Below are 13968 nucleotides of genomic sequence, written 5' to 3' on the forward strand. Positions count from 1 at the left end.
AAATTTTTTGAAATTAGACCACCTTAGATGCGTTTTCTGCGCGAGCAGGGGGGTCCGGACCCCTGGACCCCCCCCCCCCCTGTACACGCCCCACGTGTAGCGTCACCGTTAGTAATGCCCTGTCAGCTTCAGTACTCGGTCAGATACGTAGAAATCGCACAACGTTAAACGTGCTATCGTATCAGGAGTCGATTGATCAATATTGATCAATCTTGATAGACTCCTGATCGTATATATATGTACATGTTTTTTTTCCACTGGCCTTATCAAGTCATAAAATTTCCTAAATAAATCTCCGTTTACGTCAAAAGCGACGTCGGGAGATTGCAGCTTGGCTGTGATATTTTGGTTCGGGGCCAAAAAAGTTTTTTTGGGGGGGTGGCATTTGATTTGCTGACTTGCGACGATTATATTGTCGTGTTTTGACCCGCTAAACGTGGCAGTTGCGGAGGTGGAGGTGGTTTATTTGTGCGTTCAATGTGACTTTGTGGTGATCGAACGCAATATGTGTGACAGTAGGTGTGCTGACTGGCTCTCCCCTGAACTCCGTAATGTTTCTATTCCATAACGGGTCAAATCCACAATGTATTTAATCCATGTGTCTAATCGACAAAAACAAACCTTGTTTACATGGTAAGAGGGCCTATACGTGTTTGCATCGCTATTTAAGCGTCCTACGCGTTTGTGTGGAGTAATATTGACACATATGCCATATATCAATTAGGGCATGCCAATATAGTACGTAAATAAGCCGAAATTCTTATAACTTTGCTAATACCTATTTTAAAACTAAAGTAACTTTGCTAAAATTTTGCTTAAGTTAGCAAATAAAAAATTCAAAATAAAAAAATAAAAAAAATAGAAAAATGAAAAATCGGTAAAAATTTTCCTAAAACCTTGAGAGTATCTCTTTTTCATTCTTTTTCATTTTACCGATTTTTCATTTTCAACTTTATTCGATGGCTAACACTATGTGCCTGGCACATGTGCTCATTTCTCCCTATAAGTATAACATAACATGTGAACTGTCAGAGCGTTTTGCTTGCCCGCGTACATGGTAGTGAGCCGCGGCTGACGTCAGAAAAACGCTGATTTCTCCGTTCCAATTTCTGACTTAGTAGTCGATGTATAAATGGATATTTCTCTGTGATTACAACTCGGAATAATTTAATTTTACCCTCGTTTTAATGGTAACATATTGCTGTAAAAAAGAGCGTCAGGGATTGTTATTAAGTGCCGTATTTTATGAGTTATGTCTCTTTATTCGCAAAGATTTTTTTAATTCAAACGTGCGACTTGAATTTTAGGCAGTTTTTTTATTATTTTTCTCAGTAAATATGAAACTTAAAGAAGAATCCTGATGCGCTATTTTGGTACATATTGTGCTTAACATGTGGCGAAAATTTTGTATCCTCACTCTTTCTGGTAATTGAGAAATATCCCAAATACCATTTTTACATAAAAATTCAAAATTTGTGTGGTAACATAATTAGGTGCTGGAAATTTTATGAATTTTTTTGCCTTGAGCATAGAGATATATCTCCTCTATAAATAAAACAAGTGATTGATTCGATTGATTCGTCAATAAACGTTTACTCTTCATTAGAGCAATACCCGTGCAAACGGTTGAGAGTATCCTTAATCAGAATATATATCAGAGAGCGCGTGTGTGCGCGCGCACACGCGCATGCACGCACGCACGCACACACACACACACACACACACACACACACACACACACACACACACACACACACACACACCACACGCACGCACGCACGCACGCACACACACACACAGAATATATATATATATTATTTTATGTGGTGTTTGTACATATCTTGATATCTTTATCGTGAGATTATGAAACTCTCCAACAGTAGAGAGAAGAGAAATTGTTTTCCTCCTATGTGTGAGTCAACAACCGGGCAATAAGTCATATCAAGTGCATGTTTTGGAAAGCGGTTGCAGCAATCGTTGTCCCTTATCTCTCACCATTTGCTCTCACACATCTCAGATCTGTCTTTTAAGCTATTTATAGTAATGTTAGATAATAGCTCAGCAACGTTTTAAAGTTGCTTGTAAGTGTAGGATTGCTGCAAAATAGTGTCAATAATAATTACTATGCATTCTAGAAGATATTGTGCAAATATTTATATAATAATGTATGTGCGTTTGTTTATTCTATGTAGGTGATGAAGGTTGTTACTGAGATGCCCAGACTGACGTTTCTAAATATGAGCACAAATGACCTCGGTGACTTCAGCTGTACAGATAATCTCCCAGTGATGCCTAAGATACGATACCTGGCCCTGAACAAAACCAGAGCCCCATGGAAGCATATCCAGAAACTTCTAGATCTGATGCCAAAGTAAGAATTAAGGCTTTACTCTTATTTTAAACATGCACTCTGCACCTGCGTTGACTTCAATGTGCATTATGTATGATTTAACTATATTAATTTTGCTTAGCACATGTTGTCTACAGTATAGTTTCTTGATTGATACGATTTCAAGTTAGATAGAATCAAAGCTAGTTTTATTCATTTTCTCTGGATTAACTTTTGTGGTTCCTTTCTTCTGCACACTAATCTTTCAATAGAACTAGTTGATTTGAATCGTGTGATGTATCAGATTTTGTGTTTGAAATGAATATGACGTATATATAATTCACTGATAAATAATGTTTTGTTATTAATAGTTTCTAAACGTTTTTTTATCCACAGTTTAAAGGAACTCCATCTTAGCTTGGTTGGTAAAAGTACAGTGCCAGTGAGTGACACCTGCTACCCTAGTGTTGAACATCTGTCATTCAATAGCAATGGTGTCACCGAATGGGCTGAAATATGCAAGCTAGGTATGTGATTCTAACCCAGTGGTTACTAATCCACTCTAGGTGTGTGTACTATATGTATTAGCCAGAATAATAAAAGTTAGTTACTTTATTACTGTGTTTGAAATTAAATGAACCCGAGTTAAAAATCGTTGGTGAGTAACTTTTTCATGTGTTATATGTTAATCGTAATTATTACTTTAAGGTGGTCATTATTTCATGGTTTATATATTTTCAAAATACATTTATTAAATTATTATAAATTTGATATGAAGACCAGAATTGTGTATGGAAAATAAGTTTTGTGGAGGCTTTTGGAATGCACATTATTGTTATTATTATTATTATTATTATTATTATTAATTTAACAATCTACTATTCTATTTCAGGTGACATGAAGACCAGAATTGTGTATGGAAAATAAGTTTTGTGGAGGCTTTTGGAATGCACATTATTGTTATTATTATTATTATTATTATTATTATTATTAATTTAACAATCTACTATTCTATTTCAGGTGACATGTTTCCGAATCTGAAAACGCTACTGGTCGCAGACAATCCTATCTCCAACTTTCAGCCAGAAGATCGCATTGCGACAAGCTTTCCAAGAGTGACCTCGCTGTGTGTTATAGGGACAGCGATTACAGAGTGGGAGGACATTGACCGCTTGCGAAACTTCCCTGTACTGGTCGAAGTTCAAATCTCTGGTGTGCCACTGGTTGAGGTATTTTATTCTCATCTTTTGTAAGAGTACATTTAATTACACATCATTATACTGTGCAATAGATGACTATCGAGTTTGACGAGTACATTCGAGGCGTAACACACAGCAGTAGTGTTTTTTATGTATTTTCTTTTCGGTTTAAATGAACGAAATTATACTTAATAGAAAGACAAGTAAAATGATAGGAATATACGAATGTCTAATATTATAAATGTATCTGGTTATATATGCAGTTATTTGTGTCTGTACAATAATCACTGGTTAACGGCACTAACGTTTATTAAACTGAAGCCACACAGCTCATGCAGTATATGAAGTCACATTTTCTATTTAATAAAACAAGGATTTGGAAGAGATAGAGCAGTGGCAGCTGCCAATCGCTAGACTTCCAGACATCACCACATTCAACAAGAGTAAGATTACAGATGATGAGAGGGAAACTTGTGAGAGGGCCTTCATCAGAAACTACACGGATAACGACCACAAACCTGATAGGTAAACAGCATATTCTACCTCAGTTGAGTAAGGCAACGTACACCTTAGAAACTTTAGTCTACACACTGGCCCTGACAAATCCGTTATACCTGACGTTTGGGAAAGATTTCAGTTTCGTCAGCAGTGCATTAAGGCGTTTAACATTAAACTAATTAACTTGATGGAGGGATAAACTAATTAAGATAGTAGGGTTAAGATGACTGAATGGTCTAATAAGGGTCAACATAGGCCAATGCATTGCTCACCATGGCATTAGGTTTGCCATCTTTCCTGTGATAGAAGTTTAAAACATTCTCACGTACTACCATCCAACCATAGGTATACCAGTGGATTGCTAAATATTGGATGAAACCTGTAACTAAAACCTGTAATATTACATACAGCGTAGCAATGTCCTCACAATGTGAATCTCAACACAGCAGAGATCTCAAATTTACAGACCCAATCGGTAATACCAAAGTTTACTCACGCAGGTACTATGAGCTTGAGCAGAAACACGGAAAGCTGGATGCACTTGCTGATGTCAACCTAAAACCAAAGATGGTCGCCACGGTGCGGCTCAAGTACGAGAATGAGCAGTCGGTGGCGCGAGTGCGTCTTGACCTCACCGTGTGGGACCTACGGCGCAAGATGGCGCAGTGGGTCAAGCTGCCGCCGAACAAGTTCCGGTTGTACCTAGTGCAGAGCGACATGAGTTTGCAAGGTCCCGAGGAGATGAAGAACAACCAGAAGAAGCTGTACACCTACAACATTCGAGATGGACACGAGCTCGAGATTGTACCAAAGTGATGCGCCGAGGTAACGTTTCACAGGGCCCAGTGTTATTGCATTAGGTAGAGGTATAAACAGGTGCTGTCTCATATAACAAAGGCATATGCTCTGTAAGAAACGTTCACGTATTTCTCTCATAGTATCAGGAGTACGTGGAACAAGACTTTTAGGATGCAATGTATGAAGAGTCAGTATGTGTCAGGAGTCTATACATGTACTCCTGATAATAGATCACACAGCATTGGGATCAGCGCATCTCCGCCTGATCATTCAGTTTCCTCTGTGAATAAAGCTTACTCTTAAATAGCAATCACCAATATTTATTACTGATAGGACCATGGATAAATAATTATAGTCACTAGCCATTTGTTGTACAGTAAAAACCCAACGAGTAGGGATCAGAGTGAGAGCATGTGAGGTAGATACATGTTGGTCATCCACACCTTTGTTATGTGAGTGAACATTCACTATTATTCGTTTCCAATATCCAGGGAGTTCACCTAGTGTAGAAGCTATTTGTATGGTCATTGATGCAGACAGACCGGTTCTGCCGTTAGAGGTGCGCTCAATGTAGGTAAAGACAGTATTTACTATTTTTGGAGACGTTGAAGAGTTTTTTTTATTACAGCTAGTCTGCATTTGTGTTTGTGTGAGTGTGTGTATTGTGTCTTTGCGTGTATTGCGTGTGTGCGTGTGTGCGTGTATTGTGTGTGTGCGTGCGTGTGTGCAAGTATACATGATGTATTACAAGTAGCTGCTCTAGCCAACTCTGTTAGTGGAGCTTCATCGCGTATTAGTATGTGATGAAAGGTGGGTGTAGAGTGGGTGATCATTAGAATAAGCTCTTTTTGCATGGATAATTTATGTAGGGCCTTGGCTAAGTGTCAACATGTTATCAGGAGTTAATAATGACAAATTATTTGTCATTATTAACTCCTGATGTTATATAGTCATGTGTTCCGGTTTTTAGCGGGAGTTGCAAGAATACAGAAGGCACCGTGTTGTAGTTGTGATTGGCTGGCTCAATGCTAGAACACAGACCTAATCGGTGCAATAGGATAAGGATATGATTTTGCATTACTGCATAGGTAGCCGTAGGTCCGCATTTGCGTTTGAGGTTATGTGCATATTCACTATACATACAGTGTAGAGGTTATTAGCATTGAATCTGCTTTATCAGGTAGCTAAGCAGAGCTATAGTGATGTTTGTTTGATGTGTGTTTGTTCTCTTAGAGCCTTAGAAGTACAAAAATTGCTCTCGTGTGATATCTTACAGTCACACATCATAGAAGGGAAAGCTCATGTTTGTAATAGACCAATTTACTGTTTATTGTGGCGATAAAGGTAGAAAACCAATATACCTATGTGATATGATGTTATTGCCCACTAATAATGACAGGAGTCTATCAATATCTATTGATAGACTCCTGATAATGATGATAATCATTTTGGCTAAGCTCAGCTTTATGGCAAAGAGATTTCAATGTTTAGAAATTATCCTTTTAATCCACCAAATTTGATTGAGATTTAATTGAGACCTAGGATTGCTACATTATCCTGCAGATTTCGCTTTAAATATTGTTTTAAAATACAAGTAAAACACATACGTTTGGCAACTATTACACATAATTACTTTGTTGACCCAAAACTTGATTTATACAGCCATTATGAACACTGCATTTAAATTCCACAATTTATGTATACCCGTGTGAATATTCATATATTTATGTATCTAAGTCATATTTACTAATTTTAGAATTTTAAATGTGTAGTAAGAATAAATTTAGTAAGTGTGTTGTAGACAAACCATATGTATATTTTTCACCAAGTTCAATTATAAATCAACAGTTATGTGAGTGAAGTCACGTTTTTTGTCTATCTCTGTGTGTACAGCCCTTTGAATTAGCAATTATATAGTATATTATAGCATATTAGCTTATAGAAACAGATAGAACACATTTTCGTCCTATCTGAACACTACCAGTGCTGCAGCTTGTTATATTTATTTCATGCCAATGATAACAGCATGAAAATATCTATGTAATGATATATATAGAAAAGTTATAAGGATATCTAATATATATTTGAGTTCGTATGTATGTATGTATGTATGTATGTATGTATGTATGTATGTATGTATGTATGTATGTATGTATGTATGTATGTATCTTCCCTATAGGCGGCCAAACCGCCCAAGCGATCTGGATGCAATTTTCACAGGGCCATCTCTTATACCCGGGGAGTGTTCGTAGCTGAAAAAAACCTGCCAAACCGTCAAACTCACCGAAAAATCCGTGAAAAACCCGTTAATTCGTCAATCTTCACACAATTCACCACTCACTGCACAGTGCTGCCACACAGAGAAAAAATCGATCACTCATTCCATCAGCTGCCGAAACCGAAAACGATTGTGAAACCCAAACCGAGCACCGAGCTAAAACAGAGCACAGCCAGTTCAAAGGTTACGACTGCATTGTTTATCAACAGGCTTTGAAATGAGAAGCGCAACCCATTCGTACATGCTGTTACGTGCCATACGTGCATGCCGTACGTGTGGAGCTCAACAGTTCGAGACGCCAGGAATCTTTACATATTTCCACCAGAGAATAACACGAAAAACATTGTTTATCAAGAGGTTTCCAAATGAAAAGTCCAACCCATTCGTACATGCTGTTATAATAACTTTTTGTCATTTACACCATATTACTATTATGTTCCAGTGGTTCTAAGTTGGGTTGTGCTGTCATATAAATGTCATACGTAACAGTTTTTCCCATGCTTATTATCTTATTAGACTGATTTCTAAATATTCATATTCTGTGCAATGTTATTGTCGATTTTTACCCAATGTTCCTATTGTGTCCCATTATTAGTAGTATGAATTAGTAGCACGATTTTACCCAGCGCAGCGGGTACCAGCAGCTAGTATATATCTATAGATATGTTCATGATCACAGGCATAACATTTTTGTACAACTTCGAACCTACTATATAACAAGACAGCAAGTGGGTATAGATAAAATGTTATTTACAAGTTCACAGTATAATCTATGCCACGGTTATGATTGCATATACAACACCCGATTTTGTAATCTTGGTAACCGTAAGTAAAATGCATTACAAAAAGTGTCCTGCAAATTCAAAGAGTAAACACTAAATAACAATCATAGCAAAAAAGATACATTCCTATTACAGGTTAGCAGATCCTAACATCATCCAGATTTTCGCATCCGTGCATTCGGACATGGAACGAAGCTGTTTTTTGTCCCAAGTCATACGAATTCATTCCCGTCAGGTCCCACGTAGTCGGGTAAGATGGCCGCTACTTTACGCCTCAGCTCTGCCTTTCTCAGCTCCTTTGCCCTGAGTGCTTTCACGATACGTGGCAGTGCTTTCCATGCACAGAACATCTTCTGCTTTAACCGTCTACGTCATGCAAAGAAAGAAATGGCGACCATAAACCTGGGAGAGTTCAAATCAATTAATAGTTTCCAACTTCAACTACACGTCACGTACGTAACACAACGGCGAGCCTCATATTATGCATGCGAGTATTGTATTACGTTACACCGACCCCCGAAACAACTGTTGTGACAAAACGTTACCTTTCGTCGTGTTTCTTCGCCTTCGTCTCTTGTTGCCAGAGAAGGAGGTTTTCGTCGGTGGTGTATGCGAGCCAGACGTGAAGTACTTTCCTCTGCAACTTCTCAGAGTACAGCAGTTGTGCCCTTTCTTCCAGCTGCAGCATCTTCTTGCCATACTGTGCCAACGATGTGACATGCATTTCACGCACTTATGTACATGGAAATTAATACTAAAAGAGATGTACTTGACAGTTGTTTTGTTAGAATAGATAGATTTGGAAAATATAAATATAAAGTATATATAAATATAAATATGCACAATATAAAGTAAATAAATATATAGATAATAATGGATGGATGGGAGAGAGAGAGAGAGAAAGAGAGAGAGAGGGAGAGGGAGAGGGAGAGAGGGAGCGAGCGAGAGAGATTTGTTGTCCCTCACCTCCTTCCACTTCTGAAAGTATTGCCTGGTGAGAATCAGTCTATACATATCATCTGCCACCTGCGTGTTTTGAGTCTTGAATTCCAGAGCAACAGCATGCCACGAATGGAGACACTTTCTCAATAATGTTTTTCTAAAATGAGTTAATAGTGTATAAGTTAATTGCTAATTGTGCATTAGCATGAGCTGTGCTGCTGATCAATAATTATGTTTTCAGATTGATTAAGAGTTAGACATTTTTCACACAACGAGATTATTGCCATTCTGAATATTGATCACGTGAAATGTCTTCGACATCATAAATAAAAATAGTACATGTCAATCATTAATTACATAATTATAATAATTATATCATATGCAGGTAACAATAGGAAATGCTGATTAATAACCAACCTGTGGTGTTCGCTGGCCATTTGTTGTTGCTTGTGCTTTTCTGTAACGAGTTTCCGCCACGAACAAAAGCTGCGACGGAGTAGCACTACCTTGTAGTGCTTGCCGGCTGTCCTGTTCTTTTGTCTTACTGCCTCAAGCCTTTGTTGTCGCTCCTCTTCTTGCTACACACACACACACACACAGTTCAGCTAATAGAGTTCAACAAAGAGTAGCTCTCTACACCAGGACAGTTTTGATTTTGCTAAAACATTGGGATATTCAGGCAAAGTCACCCAACTTCATGAACTGGTTCTGATTTTGGGAGAGGCAACAGACTATTAGACTATTAGACTATTAGACAGCTGTTTAGACAGTGGCAACATTCAGGACTTCCAAGATTTAATCAGAATATTGAAGGCATACTTAGCTGCACAGAAATATCTACTGGACAAAAATGGACCCATTTTTGGGTGTAAAATCAGCTATAAGAGTCGGATCTCACTGGTTACATCTGACACCATGATTGAGGCAGCAAAATTCTCATTTGGTATAAAATTATCCATGTGGTACTGAGCGAATTGCGTAGGGCAAAACGCCAGAGGATTAAAATGATATTTGTGTAACGTGAGATATGCACGTGAAGTGCATGAAAATTGACACTGGCTAAAAATCACATGCCTGTTTTTCCAGCAGCTTTCGCTCCCTACGTTCAGCGAGCCTTTTCTTTTTCTCCTCTTCCTCCTGCCTTTGTTGTTCTTCCTCTACTGCTCGTAACCTGGCAGCCTCCTCTGCTGCCTGTTTCCTCTTGCGTTCCTCTATCGCAGCCCTCCTCTCTGCTCGTACCTTAGCTCTCTCCTCCATACACACCAACGGCAATGGCTTCGTTTGCCGTTTGGATGCCGGCTCGGTTACGAACTCCGAGGCAATAGAAATTGTGGTCGTAGCAAAGCTGGCATTATCGCTGAGTGTCACGTGACTTGCACTGGTGTTAACTCTACTGCCATCACTCTCGGATACTACGGGGCTGCCACCGTCCACCACTGTAGTATTTTGGACAGGGCTATGATTTCCAGGTGTCGTTGACATTCTCTGCAAATAATTGAATTGTTATAATAGTTATAATCATTAATTACTCGTACTGATAATCGTAATAGGAATAAAACCAAGAAGTATATTCTTGTCTTGTTGATGTGCGCCGGATTCACATGTTTACAGAAGGTTTCCCATAAATCTACATAATGAGCTGTTAAAAAGTGATGTCATTTAAAAAAAATAATCATTACTGTTTTTTTATAAATAATGTTGGTAATTGATTAAGATTCTCCTGCTTATATTTTAGTAAATGTGATTTTAGTTTAGTAATATTCTACAACGCGTAGAAAAAAATCGTAGATGCACTGCAATCTTTTACTAAGGCAACAACTAAACATCTGTATTTTCACCACAACATATCAAACACCACATTTGCTAGGAAACCCCATCAATGCACAAAACTCAAGAACACGTAATATATATATATACATATATATATATATATATATATATATATATATATATATATATATATATATATATATATATAATAGACGTACAATTATGAACAAATAGTGCATCTGCAATCACAAAAATACGACTGCGATGAGAAGCGAACCTGCTTATGTATGCTGCGCAGCTTGTCCTTGAGTTGCTGTTGCCGACAGAGAAAGTGAAGCTCGTCGATCTGCTGCTGCTGCTGGTGGATCAGCTTCTTCTGCTCACCCAGCATCTTGTGCTGCGTTGCGAACCTGTGACTGTACACCGCTCCCCTCCGTGCACCACCCTGCCGCAGGCTGCTAGAGCTACCACCACCTGAAAACAAATGACATTACCAAATATAATCTGCTAATATATCGGTACTTGTATTTACTATACAAGGTGCCAGGTATAGATTTACTCCACTACTATTTAACACAGTATAGGTAATACCAATAGTAGTGGTGCCATACTGAAACTTGAGGTTATAGGCAGTTTTATATAGCTCACTTGCTCATAAAGACAATTCTTAAAATGGAAGTTCTAACCTCTGTGATTTCGAGTTTTAGTGCTAAAGCATTTTACTAATTTATTCTGTTATGCCAGCATAAAATACACAATTGAGTAGAATGGTGTTGGCAGGATCTTCTAGTATTGAGTTAAACTGTTAAATATATCATAAATCTTTATCTTAAAATTTAACTAAAAAAGACTATACATGGGGCATCTGCTACCTGCTTGGTTACTGCCATGTACGTGTGACCCATAATATCTCCACTGAGTTAATAGACAAGAAAAATATTCGAGAAATTTTGTTTTTTTGTTTTTGAATTTTATAAATGAAAGGTATTGAGAAAATATTGAGACTCTGCACACTACTAACATACTTACTTGACGGCAAATCTAGTGTACTTTTCACAACATGGATATCCTTCTGTGAAAGCTGCCAGGAGTTCTTTTTCGACAATCGATTGACACCACACTTGGTCCTTAGAGATGTGCTCCCGTGCGGCAGTGATACCTTTAGCGCTGAATCACTTTGTGAAGCGGGTAGCTTTACATCTTCATGGTATTTATCTTTAGCAACGCTTTCACTCTTAAACGAAGAAAGAGTCGGATAATTACGATATTTTTTAGAATTCAGTGGGATGTAATCACACCTAGTGAATATCAGTCTAATGAAAAATGCTGTCACTCCCACTACTATTATAATTTTATCGTATCCCATTGTAAACGAGCATTACTATAACTAAGCATTATACCAGTAGGTGAGAAAAGCAAATTGTTTTTATTCACTCCTGATTATACCAACTTCTTAAAACTACTACGAATAAAACCACATTTCCTTCGAAAAAAGCATTGCCTATCAGCTTGACCATCTAGCAATTCTTTGTTATTTTTTAGTAGTATTCTAGATCCAATTCTCCTAATGCTGAAAGCACACACATAAATGACATACGCATGCAAGCACACACACACACACACACACACACACACACACACTCACGCACACGCACACGCACACGCACACACACACGCACACACAACTGCACCTGTCTATGCACCTGCCAGTGAGCTAGTGTCTACTTTTGTTAATTACTGGGACTATTTCAGTGTTTCGACAATGGACACCTTGCACTATAATATTATATCTGATCAATTATTCATGAATATTCACCTACATCTAGATATATCAGTGTCTATCTGTCAATCTCGCTCTTGTGAATTGCACCTGGTTCACATACTACTGCTGTGCAGCAAATAGACAAGCTGCAGCACTCTATACTCTATAACTATAAAACAATAAAAGCTTAAACATATAAAACCTTAATATTAAATTAAGGTTTTATATGTTTGAGCTTTCGTTGTTTTAAAGCTATAGAGGGTAGAATGTAGGTTGACCGAACTAAATACGACCTAAATAAATAAAGAACCTGTTTAAATTATAGACATTATTTTGAAAATTTATATCAGTAAATTGAAATCAATAGTAGCTACAAATATCCAGCTACACGGTGACCAGAAAACAGTGAGATACATACTAATTTTTCTGGTGACGATTTGTTTTCCCCACTTGTCCCTGACAACGTTCCAGATGCAATTGCTCCAAGAAAAGCATCCATTTTGTTCCTGGTTTCCAAGGCGACAACTTGCTGATTATTATACTCAATCTGACGCTGTATCACTAGACGCCATAAGAGGAAATACTTCCGTTGTGTTGCGTGTCTATGGTGTTGAACTGCCAGTAACATCTTCCTGCACGACAGACAAGGTGCAGAAGAATTGATTTGTTGTCATCTTGGTTACTACGTGCTGAAACTGTGAAATGACTTTTCTTATACTATTAACATTACAATACATGATCGATATATCTAATACATATTTGTGAATGTATGTCTGTTCGCAATGCAAATCAATATGGAGCACTCTAGAAATGTCCAAGGACGTTCAGTAGGGGTAAATTTTGATGATGAATGTCATGGGCACATTGGATTTGACCTCCGAGGTCATCTAAGCCAAAAAAAAACACGGAAAAAAAACGTTAAATAAACGGGACCCTGCAGCAGCATTAAATAAACGGGCCCCTGCAGCAACAGGATTCAAGTTAAAACAGTCCAAACAGAATTCAGCTTGCACTGACTTGCTTTACGGTTACTAAAGATACAATAGATAAATAAATAAATAAATAGATAGATAGATAGATAGATAAGTAGATAGATAGATAGATAGATAGATAAATAGATAGATAAATAGATAGATAGATAGATAGATAGATAGATAGATAGATAAATAGATAGATAAATAGATAGATAGATAGATCGATCGCTTGATCAATAGATAGATAGACGGATATAGATAGATAGATAGATAGATAGAGAGAGAGATAGAGAGATAGATAGATGGACAGATAGATAGATGGATAGATTGATGGATAGATAGGTGGATGGATAGATAGATGGATGGATAGATAGATAGATAAATAGATAGATAGACAAATAGATAGATAGATAGATAGATAGATAGATAGATAGATAGATAGGTAGATAGATAGATAGATAGATGGACCGATAGATAGATGGACAGATAGATAAATAGATAGATAGATAGATAGATATATAGATATATATTTTTGGGGACATTTTCCTTTCAACCAAGTGGTCACCAACTGAGTGCTTTATTTCCCGGACAACGCCGGGTATCCTGCTAGTATAGCTATATATTTTAGTGTAGTGG

General features: G+C 37.6%; 2 protein-coding genes across 7 annotated transcripts in view; one reads left to right on the forward strand and one right to left on the reverse strand.

Moving 5' to 3' along the window:
• Positions 1-6685, forward strand: part of LOC106808406 (tubulin-specific chaperone cofactor E-like protein) — a 9938-nt gene extending 3253 nt beyond the window's left edge. For both annotated transcript variants that reach the window (XM_014811121.1, XM_014811122.1), the window contains exons 4-8: positions 2193-2371; positions 2726-2856; positions 3350-3558; positions 3902-4053; positions 4527-6685. In XM_014811121.1, coding sequence (XP_014666607.1) covers positions 2193-2371; positions 2726-2856; positions 3350-3558; positions 3902-4053; positions 4527-4842 — 987 coding nt within the window. In that variant the 3' untranslated portion in view covers positions 4843-6685. The remainder of the gene's footprint in view (positions 1-2192; positions 2372-2725; positions 2857-3349; positions 3559-3901; positions 4054-4526) is intronic.
• A 1024-nt stretch (positions 6686-7709) lies between these two features.
• Positions 7710-13968, reverse strand: part of LOC106808404 (coiled-coil domain-containing protein KIAA1407 homolog) — a 12372-nt gene continuing 6113 nt past the window's right edge. For 3 of the 5 annotated variants that reach the window (XM_014811119.1, XM_014811118.1, XM_014811114.1), the window contains 8 exons: positions 12777-12990; positions 11626-11830; positions 10874-11070; positions 9901-10311; positions 9244-9404; positions 8851-8983; positions 8430-8584; positions 7710-8250 (listed from right to left, as the gene is read on the reverse strand). In XM_014811119.1, coding sequence (XP_014666605.1) covers positions 8097-8250; positions 8430-8584; positions 8851-8983; positions 9244-9404; positions 9901-10311; positions 10874-11070; positions 11626-11830; positions 12777-12990 — 1630 coding nt within the window. In that variant the 3' untranslated portion in view covers positions 7710-8096. Of the gene's footprint in view, positions 8251-8429; positions 8617-8850; positions 8984-9243; positions 9405-9900; positions 10312-10873; positions 11071-11625; positions 11831-12776; positions 12991-13968 lie in introns of all 5 variants that reach the window. The other 2 variants (XM_014811117.1, XM_014811115.1) reach the window with 2 other exon arrangements.

The sequence above is a fragment of the Priapulus caudatus genome, unplaced genomic scaffold (assembly GCF_000485595.1).
Source record: "Priapulus caudatus unplaced genomic scaffold, Priapulus_caudatus-5.0.1 Scaffold273, whole genome shotgun sequence".
Lineage (NCBI taxonomy): Eukaryota > Metazoa > Priapulida > Priapulimorpha > Priapulimorphida > Priapulidae > Priapulus > Priapulus caudatus.